General features: G+C 39.1%; 1 protein-coding gene across 4 annotated transcripts in view; it reads left to right on the top strand.

The window, feature by feature from the left end:
• Positions 1-1,049: 1,049 nt before the first annotated feature.
• Positions 1,050-15,996, top strand: part of DDX6 (DEAD-box helicase 6) — a 37,684-nt gene continuing 22,737 nt past the window's right edge. Inside the window, exons 1-5 of one of the 4 annotated variants that reach the window (XM_090266050.1) lie at positions 1,050-1,079; positions 4,366-4,838; positions 7,494-7,557; positions 8,901-9,005; positions 15,861-15,990. In XM_090266050.1, coding sequence (XP_090122176.1) covers positions 4,639-4,838; positions 7,494-7,557; positions 8,901-9,005; positions 15,861-15,990 — 499 coding nt within the window. In that variant the 5' untranslated portion in view covers positions 1,050-1,079; positions 4,366-4,638. Of the gene's footprint in view, positions 1,080-1,532; positions 1,595-1,654; positions 1,804-1,918; positions 2,116-4,365; positions 4,839-7,493; positions 7,558-8,900; positions 9,006-15,860; positions 15,991-15,996 lie in introns of those variants that run through there. The other 3 variants (XM_090266048.1, XM_090266047.1, XM_090266049.1) reach the window with 3 other exon arrangements.

The following is a 15,996-nucleotide window of genomic DNA, read 5'->3' as shown; positions in this document are numbered from 1 at the left end:
CCCCAGACAGTGGACTGTTTTAAATCTTGAAGCTCCTCTCCCCTTAACATTCACGCTTCCTGGAAAGACAGTGAGGCAAACAAGATCTCACATTTTAACATTAAGGAACCATTTTGCCACTTCCCTCTAGGATGGACACAAGGTGTAGGGTCATTCCCTTACATGAGTGTTTTAAAGTCTGGGTGGGAGATGACATGCTACAAATCAAGAATTTTTAAAAACTCTAAGGGGAATCTTCTTTTTAATCTCAAGAACAGCCTTTTCACACTTCTCTACCACCTTTCCATTGACTGTGGGAATAAAGACTAACAAATGAGAGCAAATTGGAGGGTGTTAGGACGGGGAAGTTGGACAAAGACTAACTAGAAGGGCATCTTGTGTGAATGATTTGGGGAACATATTTAACTTTCTCTGATTGGTCTCCAGTTGGAATCAGGTGCAAAAATTAGGGAAGCTGGCAGTCAAAGACCATTCCTGTTCATTCTGAGCTGGTTACTGTCTTTAACTTCCTTGGCTGGTTGGTGCAGATATGTTGTCTTCGGGTCAGTGTCCCGCCCTCACATGGTCTGGCCATTGTCCAGTGTACATTCAGTCTCTCGGCTGACTGACATGCCAGTTTTTTTCCCTTGACCTAGCTAACTTTCTAACTTCAGCTTTTTGTTTTACCTGAACAGAATTGCTTTCCTGTTATTCCTGTTAAGGATAAAGGGAGACATCAGGATATGAAAAGTACTTAGGCGAACAAATACATAAACATCTTCCTGGTGAGGGTCAGGCCGGAGAATTACCCTCGGCCTGCCAGTTCCCCTACAAAACTCGTTTCCAGCTTCACTGACTCCTTAGCAACTGTCCCTCTTTCTGTGGGGACTGCCCACTGGGGCCGGGAGGACGGTCGCACCCTGGGTCCCCTCCCCAGCGCAGTCCACGCGCAGCGTCCCCGCGCCCCCTCGGTACAGCCAGCCGCCTTCCGGCCGCCGCTCCCAGCGCGCGCGCGCTTGGCGGCCGCCAGTCCCGCGTGCTCCTGGACGGCCGTGCCCCTCGGCCCTGCAGCAGGCTCCCGGGCCCGCGGGAGACGACAGGTCAGCACGCCCGTCCCCGAGCCGTTGCGCGGGGAGGCCATCCTCGGGGTGCGTTCTGGTCAGCATAAGCCATGAGCAGATCCCCGCTGGTTATAACCCCCGATTTCCACTCCGTTCGGTGGCGGAGGGGACAGGGTGGAGTCTTCCCAGCCACCATTCCCCAGTCGTTTCTTTTCAGCCGAGGAGAAAGCAGCCTTCCTTCTCCCTTGTGAGCGGAACTGTATTTCCCCTTCACCTTTCCTTCAGCTCGGCCGCCAGCGAGCCCTCGGCGGTGCGGGAGTACGGCCCTTCATTCTCTCCTCAGGGAGCTCTCCGACCCCGAGCCCCTGCCGCGAAGCCGGAGGACCGCGGGCGAGGAGGCGACCAACCTCTCGCCATTTTGCGTGGAGGAGGAGCCATGGCCGCCGCCATGTGGGGAGGCGGGGCTGGGGAGCGGCGGGCGAGGGAGGGGCAGAGGAGCCGAGTTAGCCCGTGTGGCGACTTCGGTGGCGCGGCGAGAGCGGGTGGCGGCGGAGGTAGGGCCGGCCGACCTGGGGAGTCCCGGCCGCGGGCTGGTTGGCCGGGCGGCCCGGGATCAGGGCGGAGTGGGCGGTGGCGAAGGAGGCCGCAGCCACGGGCTAGGTGGGGGCGGACTCAGGTTTCCGAGGAGGAAGGAGCGCCGCCATTTTGGGAGCTTCGAATCAACAATAAAGGACCGAGGGGGCGAGCGGGAGTGGCCTCGGTGGTAGGACTCGGGCCCGAGCCGCGGGGAGTTGGGTGAGGTTGGGGGGTGGGTGTCGAGCTAAGCGGTGAGGTCGGGGCTGCAGAAGCCCCTCAGCCGGCGTGGGAGCGCTCTGAGGCCTGGATGGGCCCTAGGGAGCAAGGCCGGCGGCAGCCGCGGATTGGGGGCGCTTTAGAGGAGTCCAATATGGGGACGTTGTGTGCGGCGGGGCCCGGAGAAGGAGCGGGCCAAGTACTCGGAGGAGCTTTAAGGAAGATGAGGGAATGAGGGGCCGTGGGGGCAGCAAGGACTGCGGGCGACGGCGGAGGTTACCGGGTACGAGGCAGCCCTCTGTAGGGGCGGCAGGGACGTGCGGTCGTGGTGGGCTGCCTTCAGAAGGGGCCAGCGGGAGCTGCATGGGAATAAGGTCGACAACGAGAGTGATGCTGGGACCCGGAGTCGTGGAGGAAATGAGGGCTTTCTGGGTTAAGGGTTCTCGTTCGGGGGCCTTATAGGGAGAGTCCATATTGTTTCCTACCCACGAACTGCTTCGTTTCCTTATCTTGTTGCGCAGATAGGATTGCAGGGCCCCAACTCTTAGTGTTTATGGACAAGGGAGCCGACTTGAAGTGTGGGTGTTTTTTGTGGGGGGAGAGGAGGAACAGGGAGAGCAAGAAATTATTTTCTTACGATTCCGGCGTTGAAATAATTGGCTTGTTTCTTTCCCACAGTCCCCTTTTCCTTTCTTCACAATAAAACATGTCACTCCAACTAGCAGACCCACCTTGGAGAAACTGGGCTAGAGATGACGATAACTGTTTTGGATGTAAAACTGTCGATTGTTAACTAAAATCTGGGAAGTCCTGTAATTAATTCAGCGTCAGTTTCCGTCACACTTTGGGAAATGTAGAAATATAAGTTGCAAATCTAAATTGGAAAGTGGTAGGAGGAATATTTCCTTTTCTGAGGTAATGCTGCAGTGCAGCTTTCAGTTTAAGATTGGAGCAATTATCACATTTTGGATCTAGATCTTACATGCATGATGGACAGTAAAGATATCATTTAATCTTTGGAGGTTGCCCTCTTCATTCTCTTAGTACTTTGCAAACAAGTTTTCTGGTGTGAACTACTGATATTGTTGATCATATACCAGATATCATTTAGGGCCTTGAACTGAAGTTAGGTGGTTCTTAACCCCTGTCTGCTTAACGGGTTAATCAGATTCTGAGAGACTTCGAAATAATGCTTCTGTGTGTGTGTGTGTGTGAGTGATAATCAGGATTTGCTTAGTAGCAACTTTATTTTCGTTTATTTTTTAAAAGACATAAGTATTTTAGAAAAATTTTCCTGTTTGAGAAGCCTTGGTATATGGCAAACAAACAAAAAAAACACCAAACCTAAATAAACGTATTTCTGGTAAGAAATGTAAAGGAGTTATAAAAGAACAAACACAACACAGTAGGCCTTTATTTTCTGGCCTTTGTAAATTAATTTTTTACTACATTTTAAAATAAGAATTCAATTTTAGCAGTAATTAAAAATGAAGGAGGTTAACCAGGTCTTCTTTTAAAACAACTATTAATTAGTACTCTGGGTTTCTTGTAAAGGCTAGGGTGTTCAGCCTTTCACAGGTTTTTGTTATTTTGTTTTTTTTAAACAAGGCACTATTTCTTTTTTTAAATAATTAAAAAAATACTATTTTAAGTTAGGCTAGCCTTTTTGAAAACATATTGAAATTAACTAATAGTTTTTAGTATTCAAATTAATTAAGGGAGCTGGAGAGTTTCTTGGCTGTTTTTCAAGCAAAAGATTTTGACATGTACACAGTCTGTATCCCTGCTTCAGTTTAAAGGGCAAATACTTAAGGGAAAGAAGAAAGTGTGTTTTTCTTCATAAAGTTTAACTTTTTGTAGTTGAAATTTATAAAGGCACAAATGGTTTTTTTGTTTCTGAAAGCATAAATTGTCTTGCCTTGTACAGGTGTAGATTTATGTTAGTTGTGAGATACTGAGTTTAATACAATTAAGTGTAATCAATGATTGACTTTTAGAGAAGTCATCAGGGAGGAAACTCGAAGGGAAGAGATTGTCATTTGACAACTAATGCTAATTTAATCACAGTGTCTTTTTACTTGATCTCTGGGTTGCTTCGAACTGACAAATTTAAAATGAGAGTGGTCTCATTGTGGGCTTGGTTTTTGGGGAAGTTCATCTTTTTGTGTCTCAGCCTGGCTAATGATTTGGTCTAAGTGCAGATATACAATATTCCCTCACTTATCGCCGGTATTATGTTCCAGACCCCTCGCAAAGCAGGAACCTTACATTTATTCTACACTCTTAAACCTACGTAACTTTAACAACATACATATATAGTACCTCAAAATCCCACGATACAGGGAAAAATCCGCGATAATTAAATATATTTTTAAAAATCCCGCGATACAGTGAGGCCGTGATAAGTGAACCGCAATATAGCGAGGGACTACTGTAGTCTTTAATTCTTTAGTTTAAAAGAGGAGAATTAAGAAAAACAAAGTTTTTTTCCAACCTTTCTGTGTTTGCTAACTTAACTTTTTCTTTGTTTCAGATTGAAGTGAATGAATTCAGATATATAACTCAACCTTGTTAGAGAGCTTTTTAAAAAATAAAAAGTTGATTCGGTGCATGAGAGCAAGTTACTGCTGCTTATCGTTCAGAGACTTACAGGTGCTTGCCTGCATTGCAATAAAAGACTCAATATTGAGCAAGACTTATATTTATCTCTTCGTTTTGGAGAGCCTAATAAACTGTATTACAGTTTCTCTACTGACTTTTCAAAAGTTTTGAAGTTTGAAAGAGACATCTGTACATTTAATACAGCATGAGCACGGCCAGAACAGAGAACCCTGTTATAATGGGTCTGTCCAGTCAAAATGGTCAGCTGAGGGGCCCTGTGAAGCCCAGTGGTGGTCCTGGAGGAGGAGGCACACAGACACAGCAACAAATAAACCAGCTGAAAAACACCAACACAATCAATAATGGCACTCAGCAGCAAGCACAGAGTATGACCACCACTATTAAGTAAGTGTTAGAATAATAAACATACTTGGGGGGAGGGGCCAAGGAGATTACTTTTTATTACTTCATTGTTGAGTACTCTTTGTATATTTGAACTCTTTTGATTGCAAATAAGAGAACAGATGACTTTGTTTTATGGCCAGTAGGTGTTTGCAATAGAAGAATATATTTGTCATATTAAGTAATGAATATAGGTACAGATGATATGTTTTGTATAGATTTTTTTTTTTTTTAACATTGCTAATTTTCATCAGCTCAGATTCATCTTGTTCTTTCCAGTATGGCTTTTCCCTAGTATTTAAGTTTATGCAATTTTGCTCTGCTACCTTTTTTTTTTTTAAATAATTTTTCTCCTCTTACAAAACAACAAGCAGTTAAGTATCATAGAAACTCAGGATTTTGAACTCTTGGAAACACACATTTTTAAGTAGTCCTAATCCCCCCTGTTGACTAAAAATTTAGGAGCCTCAGTCTTACTCCAGAATGTGTTTCCTTTTAAATTCGAAAGATTGTTGGCTGTCATCTTTTTAAGTGTTAACTATAAATTATTTGAATGGTAAGCATCACTGAAGATTTAGTTAATGAAAAATTAACATTTTAAAAAGTGCGTTTGAGGTTTGGGTTTGTTGTTAAGAATCCAGCCATAATATCCCTGACCTGTGTGGCTCAGTTGGGTGGGTGTCTTCCCATGAAGCAAAAGGTTGCCAGCTCCGTTTTGATTCTGGTCAGGACACGGTGCCTGGGTTGTGGGCCACCAGGGTTCCCCCTTTGGGGCATGTGTGAGGCAACAGATTGATGTTTTTCTTACACGTCCATGGTTTTCTCCCTCCTCTTTCCCCCTCTTTAAAAATAAATAAATCTTTAAAAAAAAGAATCTAGCCATATAATTGATTTAACCTCTAGAAAGCTAAGATGATTAAACTGGTTCAATGAATTAAAGTATTTTTTATTACAACCTAGATCTTTTCTGTGCTTAGAAGCACAAGAAAAGCAGCCTTTATAAACTACCAGGATATCATAGCAGATGGTTTCTGCTATGTGGTTTACTAGTGACCTATAAAAATTTCCAATAGAATTGGTTTGGACACTAGGAGATTGCCATTAATGCATATTCTATTATTTTTAAGGTGAATGCTTTAATTAGAATATTTTCTAATTTGTAGTTTGTCTTGACAGACTGTATAGCTAGCAAAGTTTAGACTATTTTTAATCCTTAAGAATAGAACCATAAAGCTGTGTTACTTCATTATGAGAGTATTTTCTACTTTAATTTGAGATGACAGTGGATTTTACTTTTTTCCTTTTTCTAGGATTAATGGTTTATTTTTCAGTTCTGTCGCTTCTTTAAGTCTTAAAGTGTCATCTCCATCAACTGTTCAGAACTTTTTAATACTTAATCTATCGCTTATTTTCTCATTTTAAATAGTTTATAAATTCCTTGTGGACAAATTTTGCATTGTATCGTCTGTATTTTGTCACTATTGAATTTCACAATGTGGCCTACTAGGATGTTCAGCTGACATTTTTTTGCTTAGAAGCTGGTGTGGTACAGGCTGAGGTAGAAGACTTTAATTACCCTTGGAATTGGTAGCAAATAGTTGTGTTAGAATTCCTTAAATTATATGGGACCTAGCTTTAAGTAAAATAAGTATTCTTCTTTCTAAGTCAAGACTTGAAATTTTTTTTTTTGGGAGGGAGGCATCAGTAGCTGTAATGAAATCAATGAAAACATTTATTTTAAAGGCAACACAGTTGAAAAGCATTGTTTGCTATATTGCCAATTTTTTTTATTAGATGTTTTGGGTGTTATACTAGAGATTTTTGCCTGTCCTAAGAGATTTTAAAAATTAAATTTTTGTTCTTTTTATTCTCTTTTGTAGTTTCAAGCATTCCTGGTAAAAAAAAGGTTAAGAAAGATGTTTATTAACAGCTCATACTAAGTTCTTATTTTGTCATCACTGTGCTGAATGCTCAGTGTAAATTATTTGATATAATTCTTAACCCACTTTATGAGAGAATGGAAAAGTGACTGCTGCAAGGTCACAGAACTATTAAGAGGTAGAGTTGGGCCTTGAATTCAGATCTGAAACTTTAGAATTGTTGGTTTCAGCTAGTCACCAGAAGTTACAAATGAGAGGGTACTTGCCCTATTTAAAGGGGTCAGCTGCTTGATTTTAAAAATCTAGTTACTAAGCTCTGTCAAGCTGTTGCCATACGATAATTTGGCCAATGTTGCTAAAGCTTTCAGTTTTTCAGGAAAAGGCAGAATCTGAACTTTTACTCAAAATCTTCTAATTTCTTCACACTGGCAGTTATTTTAAATTAAAACATACACATGATATGTAGGTCAAATAAAACACATGGATTCCCAGTTGTGACAATAGTTGCTCTATTGTCACACTATATTGCTTCTCTTAAGAAGATGGTTGCCTTATTCCCTTCTATTCTTGATATATTATAATCCTTCCTGGATTGTTCTCTGTAAGAAGAGCAGTTTTTCTAAAGTTGTTTTAAAATCTGTAACTATATTCTTAAGTAAATGGCATTATATTAAACTTACTGTGTTTTTTGTAGTTTAATTGTAGAGATGAATTATTTTTGTTTTAGAATAGTCATACTATGAATTCTGATACTTCATTTTTACTGTATTCTCTCTAGACCTGGTGATGACTGGAAAAAGACTTTAAAACTCCCTCCAAAGGATCTAAGAATCAAAACTTCTGTAAGTTGGTTGTAAAATGTAACTTAAAATGTAGAAACTCTAAAAATGAAGTAGTTCTAATAACAGCGGATACTATGTATTTACTCCTAAGTTGAAATGGTTGAAATTGTGTTGGGTTGGCTAAAAGTTTGTTTTTTTCCATAAAAATGGAAGACATTTTTCATTTTCACCAATAACTTGATTTGGATATTTTGAGTATGTCGGCTATTTTCTGCATGGTATAATGATGCTTGTCCTCAGTTAATGTCTTGATTTGATTGCTGTCAACTTCAACCAGTCTACCCAACCATGAAGCATCGTTCAGCAAGAAATCTCGAGCACAAAACTTCACAAACTACTTTTGACTCTCTGATCAGTCATAGCACCCTCTCCATGCAATGCACAAAAATTTTTTTTGTGTGTTTCAGTTTTCGTTTTTACCTTTCTTGAAATAATAAAGCATGATATGTCGAAAATGTTGCGTATCTTCTTCCGTCTTCAATATTAGAATGGCTACACAAAAATTCACCAATTTTGATAAGTTTTTTTAATGCATGCTGATATGACAGCTGTCACAATACAGTCAAAGCACTACTAGAGCCATTTTACAGAAAAAATCGAACTTTTTGGTCAGCCCAATAGAGCATATGATGAATTGCCAAAAATGTTGACTGTTTGGAAGAATTATATTAATATGTGTATTCACATATTAATATTTAATTTATATGTATGTGTATCTTATCTAATTTATGGAAAAATGATTTTAAGGCATATTCTTTTTCAAGCAGACTGAGACTAGTTATTTCCATTTTGTGGATGAGAAATTGAAAGTTCATGAGTTCTCTTAGCTTAGTATTTTCCATTGGGTGATTTTTGTCCTCAAGGGGTATTTAGCAATAGCTAGAAACATTTTTGGTTATCACAGCTGGGGAAATGCTACAGGACAGACCCTTACAACAGTGAATTTTCTGGCCCAAATATCAATATGGTGAACTTGAGAAACCATGCTTTTGATTAAGGATATTTGTAGGTAATGGGTAGTGGAGCTAGAGTTTGACTTGATATCTTGTGATTTGCATTTCACAGCATGGTTCTTAACAGTATTCTACCTGTCATTAGAAGAATATGACCACAGGGTGGCCTTTCCCCCCAAACACAGTTTTTAAATGGCTTGTGTTAGTGATTAGTCTTCTGGAAAAGTTGATATGTAGATCAAGACAGTTAATATGCATATATTTATATTTCAAATGGGATAAATAAAAGAGTTTATCTCATACAAACTTTCTTAAACATGCTAACTACCAAAGGGGCACAGTTGTGCTTTATTCTTTTATTATTGTTGTTTGTTTCGCTTGGTTGACTAGGATGTAACCTCCACAAAAGGAAATGAGTTTGAAGATTACTGTTTGAAACGGGAGTTACTGATGGGAATTTTTGAAATGGGCTGGGAAAAGCCATCTCCTATTCAGGTATGTTTCCCCTTTTTATCACATGTATAATGTTACGAGTGAAGCATTATGATGTACTTTTTGTTTTCGTCTGGGGATAAAATGAATCAATATTTCTCGTGTGCATGTACATACCCACACATATATACGTACACTTAACACACTTTTTCTGAACCTTTTAAGGGTAGGTTATGAAATTATGGCCCATTACCTCTAAATATTTCACTGTATTTCCTAATAGAGAGAGTCTCTTGTTATAACCATGGTATAGTTATCTGCAATCAAATTAACATTAGATAATGTTTTCTGTTCACCTGTCATTTGTATTCCAATTTTTAATTGATCCCAAAATGCCCTTCTTAGCATTTTTTCCCTTTTTATGTACAGGATCCATCCTAGGATCAGGTATTGCATATAATTATATCTCTTTAACCTCCTTTAATAATGAGCATTTCCTTGGTCTGTTTTGGTCTTTTTTGACATTGACAGTAAAAGTATAGCCGCCTTCCTTTTTCTTAATAGATCATTCCTCAGGTTGGGTTTGTCTCATGTGTCTATGTAATTAAAGTTACACATTCTTAGCCCAAATACTGTAGAGGTCATGTTATGGCCTTCTCAGGGTATCACATTTGGAGGAATACTCAGTGTCTGTTTATTTCTTATTGGTAATTTTAATTTCGATTACCTTATCAAGGTGGTGTCTGATTTTTCTACTGTATAATTGCAGCTCTTTTTTCTCCTCCCTTGAAATTAATAAGCAGTCTATAGAGATCACTTTAAGATCATGCAGAGATCCTACTCCTCAAAATTTCTGCTAACCATTGATGATCCTACCTTTGTTGGATTATGATGTTTCCAACTCTAGAACTACTTCCACATTTGGCCTTTTTGAAGAACAGCCTTCCCTTATCTCTTCCTTATGTGTCTATATTATCAGTATGGGGTCATGAGTGTTTTTTGTGCTCAGATTCCCAGATTTGGCCAGTGTGAGCTCCTTCAAAGTTGTTCTGTAATGTGCCCCACTGTTTTTCTAATAGACTACTTTTTAGAGCAGTTTAAAGTTCACAGCAGTTGAGCAGACGATAGAGATGTCCCATATACCCCATCCCCACTTATACGTAGTCATCCCCTGTCCCCTCCCCAGCGCAAGAGTGATAGATTGTGATATATTTGTTACAACTAGTGACTTACATTAACATGTATCACCCAAAGTCCATAGTTTACATTAGGGTTCACTCTTGGTGTTGTACTTCCTGTGAGTTTGGACAAATGTATAATGATATGTATCTACCATTATGGTATCATAGAGAGTAGTCCCACTGCCGTAAAATATTCTCTGTACTCCACCTCTTCACCCCTCCCTTCCTCCTTCATTTTTCTTGAGTATGTTTGGACATATCATGATTCCAAGCTTACCTGTACCTACCCTGCCCCAGCCTTGGAATCAGCCATTACTCCAAGGAGCCCTGGTTCCAGTTAGTGGGGAGTAGTAGTAGTAGTAGAGGCCAAGCTGTATGCATGTATACACATTCATGTAGATATAAACATGCATTGTACATATACAGGTTTGTTAAACGTGTCTGTTGTCCTTGTGTAAATTAAAACTGTTGCATCCAGGCTGTATTAAGGACTAACCCCTATGATGACATTTAGCACTTTTTCATTGAGTTAGAGGAGGATGTTGTGATGAACAAGGCAGAAGGGGTTCCTGCTTTCACAGTTTGGTAGAAAGAACAACTAATTATCACAGATAATTTTAATGTCATATTACTTTCTAGTTGAAATTGCACATACATGTAGCCATTAGAGAAAGATGGAACAACCTGCAATCTGGAAGAAGAATTGATCCATGTTGTAAGCACAGGATACTAGAATAGTGATTGCCCAGGGGTGAAAATGTGCCTTTGTGGACCAACTGAAAGAATTTTTTATGGCTGGAGAAAGTATCAAGATAAGGTTATATGAAGGGGACCCAAAAAACCCCAGAATTATCTTCTGGAGGGTGGGCCCCTTGTAGTACAGGCTATCTCCACTAGGTGTTTTAGGAACCCATCTGTATCAAGTGTACCAGCTGGCATTGTTGTGAGGGTGCATTCAGCTTCAGTTAATTTTTTTTTTAAGACTTCCAACATGTTTGCCAATTTCATGATGGGTGACTTAAAAGTGCACCTGCCCACACCGCCGCACTGCTCTGAGTGTTCAGCACTTTTTGACCCAAAACAGCATGATCACCATGCCCCACCCTCCCTATTCACCTGATCTTGCTGGAGTGACTTTTGTTGTTTTTCTTTCCATGAATGAAAAAAGTCCTCAAAGGGAAACCTTTTACTGATGTGGAAGAGGTAAAACAAAAACAGCAGAAGCACTAAAAGGCATCAAAATCAATGAGTTCAAAAACTGTTTAGAGCAGTAGGGAAAAATGTCTCAGTAGGTACATTGCATCAGATGGAGAGTACATTGAAAGTGACCGAAGTTGAAACATGTAAGAATAAATACACAGTTTCTTAAAAATAAATTGTTTTTTTGGGGGGTGGGGGTTCCCCCTCATACATCATCAGATAGGCAGTATAAGTGTAGATGTTAAAAATATTTAGGAACTACTTTTCTATAATGTAGTTCTGTAGCAATGTAAAGCTACGAGAGCTTTCCTGTGGGGTTTGTATCATTCAGCTTTGTATCTCAGGTAGTTAGCAAGGCTTATTGCAGGAAGTAGACCCTCAAATGTTCGATTGTACTTAGATTGCTTTGATGAAATTATGGTTAACATACATCAGCAGGCAAACTCGGTCTACAGAACTGTTTAAGAGCACTTATTGCAGTCAGAGTGCCCAGGTTAAATCCCAACTTCACTACTTTCTAAGTTGATTATTTGAGATCTTTCTAAGCCTTGGTTTGCTGACCTTTAAAATTGATATTGTAGCATATACCTTAGGGCTGTTGTGAAGATTAAGTGAGGTGATTCATGTTAGTATGCTTAATGCAGGCCTAGTACGTGATAAATGCTTAAGAAATAGTAAGGGTTATTCCATACAATAGTTTTATTTAGCAAACCCTAGTTGGCTTCTATTTACCACTTTTGTATTAAACTTTAAAATTGATTCTTATTTGTGCTCAGTGTTGGTTTAGCATATAAGCAATTAATTCTCTAGCTACTTAACCAAAGTATTAGGTACCTGAGACTACCATTCTCATTCCTTTTTCTTCACTGTTGTTTTGCCTGAGAATTTGTGGAAAACACAATAATGTTTTTATTAGAATTATTCAGTGTAGCAAACCATAAATATTAGGATTTTAGAACCAAAAAGATATTTAGAAATCCTCTAGTAAAATCCAACCTTGTGACTGGCTGCCTTCATTCTGTTCTTACTACTTTCTCTCTTGCTTTACTGTTCTGTTTCTTTCTCCCTAAAAAAAATGTATTTGTTATCTTCCATCGTACTTAGTTTTACCAACTACCAGATGTATTTTTTCCCCCCAAATATAAAAGCCTTTTTGATCAGATGGGTTTCATCTTCATTTATGGAACCTAGTTGCAGTTTGGCTATAAGATTATTGGAGAATGAGGCACTTAGAATGATGTGCTTGCAGGAGAAGATTTTACACTAATAGGCTGCAACCAGGTATACTATAGATTGCTCCCATACATCTTTTTTGGTCCAGCGTCTGTGACTAGTTCTAGCAGCAAAATTATGCCATTCTAAAGACATAGCTTTATAGAAACACAGACTTTGGAGGGGATGAGAATTTGCTATTTTATTTTGCTTAACATTGTGAAACCTTACTTTGGAATGATTGAGATGGCAGTTTTTGCTGCTTGCAGACCCTAGGTACAACTTTTGAAGAAATTTTAGATAAGATGATAAAATGGTAGACAGTCCATTATAGAAGGAAACATTAAAGTTCCTTACTGTTGTCAACTCAATTCCATATCAGGTCAAGAATCTGAAATTATTTTGACAACTGAGTCTAACAAGGATTAATAGTTTATTATTTATAGTTAGGAATTATAGCATTCTTAATCCTTTTGTAAATCATTCTTCCTGTTAACATGGACTTCTTACAGCTAAAAGAAATTGTTTCTAAATTCTCAAAAAATCCTTTAAATGCATTTTCCCATTGATTACTGTGGAAAAATTGATATGTTCTTTAAGTTAGATATTTTTGAAATTATTATATTTCATTTCCTTTTCTCTACATAGCAGTAGGTATTTGTGATAACCATTGCTATCTCCTTCACAGTACTCATCCCCCTCTGCCCCCCCTGAAATTTAGGTTCATAAACTTACCTGGCCCTGGGAAATAGAGAGCAGCAGCTGCTCTAAAAGAAGCTAGTTGGGCAATTTTGAGCTTTTTCAGGTACCATACTTTTGTAAAATGCCCCTCAGTACTAGGAAATTGGAAACTGCCATTTTTTATAGGCAACAGAAACCAAATTGGGCTAACTTAATCAAAAGGAACTTTATTGGAAGAATATTAGGAATTCATAGGGTTAAGGAGAAGTCTGGAGAAACACACTTGGAATTAATTGGCCAAGAACTGAGGAAGCTCTGAAGGGCTTACGGATCTGTGAGTTGTTAAAGGATGCACTATAATAATTTAAATTCAGCTGGCCTGGCTTTAGTCATTGTCTACCATTTGGCTGAGGAGGTTGGCTAGACTATCGATATATTGGGGTGAGGGAGATGTAATTCCTCAGAAGGAAGTTAGGGTGCTACTAAGAAAGGGAAATGAATACTAAAGTAACCAAAACATGGAACATGAACTTGAAGAGCTAAGATAGCATGATTCTGCCTCCGTCCAACCTAAGTTTGGGGGGTTGTTGGGTTATATTAACACGTTGCGTACCAGGGAGTTTAAATGCCTTTTAGAAATGACGAGAATTCTCGCCACCCGTACGCAATGTGTTATACAAGTCACATGTTTAAAGTATTTGATTCAGTGGTTTTTAGTATATTCACAGTTTTTAGTATATTACTACAGTCAACTTTAGAACATTTTCATCACTACAAAAAGAACTTTTGCAGTCACTCCTCATTTTACCCTAGCCCTAAGCAACCACTGTCTACTTTTTGTATGGATTTGCCTGTTCTGGACATTTCATATAAATGGGATTATACAATATATGGTCTCTTGTGACTTCCTTCTTTGACTTAGCATATTTTTTAGGTGTCATCCATGTTGTAATATGTATCTAATTCACTTTTATTGTTGAATATTATTATATGGCTATACCACATTAGTTTTATCAGTTTATCAGTTGGTACAGTTGTTTCCATTGTTAGCTGTTAGGAATAATGCTGCTATGAACATTCATGTGCAAGTTTTGTGTAGAGATGTTTTCACTTGGGGAGGATATATATCTGGGAGTGCAATTGCTGGTTCTTCTGATAATGCTGTTTAACCTTTTGAGAGGCTGCCAGGCTGTTTTCAAAGTAGCTATACATTCCCCCTAGCAGTGTATGAGGGTTCCAATTTCTCCACATCCTCACTCACATGTTATTTGCAGACCCAAGTTCAAACTCCCGTTCTAGCATATCTTGCTTTGTGACCTTGGGCAAAACAATTATTCTCTGAGAATCCATTTTGTCAGTTGTAAAACAAAAAGTACCTAACTAGATATAAATAACATAAGGTATCTACCTATCAGAATGCCTAGCACACAGTAAGTGTTTGAAGAATTTTTAGCTTCCTTTCTTTTTCTCTTCTTGACAGCTTCCCATGAGTTCCTCTTGGGTTTCGAAGCTGTCTGAGCCTGACTTGAATTTTCTCGATTCATTACCCAGTCTTCCTAGGAGACAGTGTGGATGCACTGAGTTTCCAGACTAATCATAATGGCCATAATACAGGGCAAAATAACCAGTGCATTTTAACTTCGAGACTAGGTTACTTTGTTAAAGCCTTATCCTTAGACAGTTCCTGTGGGGCATAAGCCCTGTCCGAGAGCAGAGGAATAGAAGTCAGTGGCAGCAATCTATATCAAAAGACATACCCAAAATGTGAATGAAATTATCCTAAATTAATTCTACCTGCCTCACTTAATTGAAAAGTTTTATAGTTTTAAAGGACCTGGTTCAGAAGAATCATTGGAAGATTTATTGGAGACCATCTAGCCTTTTTTTTCCCTCTCCTATAGAACCACAGATAGCCTGTTTAAAAATCATAGAATGAATCAATGGAGGTTAACAGTTGACTCAAAGTTGGAGGGAAGAAAATAAGACCAGATGGTCAAAGCCAAGGTTTTTGTGGTTTTTTTAAAAATATTTTGTGCAGTCATTCTTCCTTTTATTTTTTTAAAAAGATTGTTTATTTATTTGGTTATTTATTTATTTTGAGAGAAGGGAGGGAGAAAAAGAGGGAGAGAAACATCAATGTGTGGTTCCCTCTGGCATGCCACCAACCGGGGACCTTGCCCGTAACCCAGGCATGTGCCCTGATTGGGAATTGAGCCAGTGAACTCAGTGCTCAATCCACTGAGCCACACTAGTCAGGGCTTTTTTCCTCCAGTTTTTAATTGTGAAATGTCTTCTGCTTTTTTTGTGTGTCAGTCTGAGTTCCCCCTTTCCTTGTTCCCTTTGTTGTCCATGCTCAACTTCCTTGGCCATACACTCACACATACACACTCATGTGTACAGTTTTTATTACATTGGGATACAATTTAAAATGTAATGAGCAGTTTTGGTAAATAATTGGTTTATAATGATGGTGATGTTGACTGGTCCTGCTAATTTACTTGGTCTCTACTTATCCTTGTAAAATGCATATGTCAAGCCCTGTAAAGCAATATCAAAGAGGTATACCTTCAGTGTATGTTAGAGAAGAATTTGCTTATATGCTGTTTTTATTCACAAGTAATTTGCATTGTCTTATCTCTTTTAGGAGGAGAGCATTCCCATTGCTTTATCTGGTAGGGATATTTTAGCTAGAGCAAAAAATGGAACAGGCAAGAGTGGTGCCTACCTCATTCCCTTACTTGAACGGCTAGACCTGAAGAAGGACAATATACAAGGTTAGC

Source organism: Furipterus horrens, unplaced genomic scaffold (assembly GCF_987537825.1).
Source record: "Furipterus horrens unplaced genomic scaffold, mFurHor1.1.pri manual_scaffold_2, whole genome shotgun sequence".
Lineage (NCBI taxonomy): Eukaryota > Metazoa > Chordata > Mammalia > Chiroptera > Furipteridae > Furipterus > Furipterus horrens.
The sequence above is the reverse complement of the archived record's forward strand: the minus strand, read 5'-3'. Positions and strand labels throughout refer to the sequence as shown.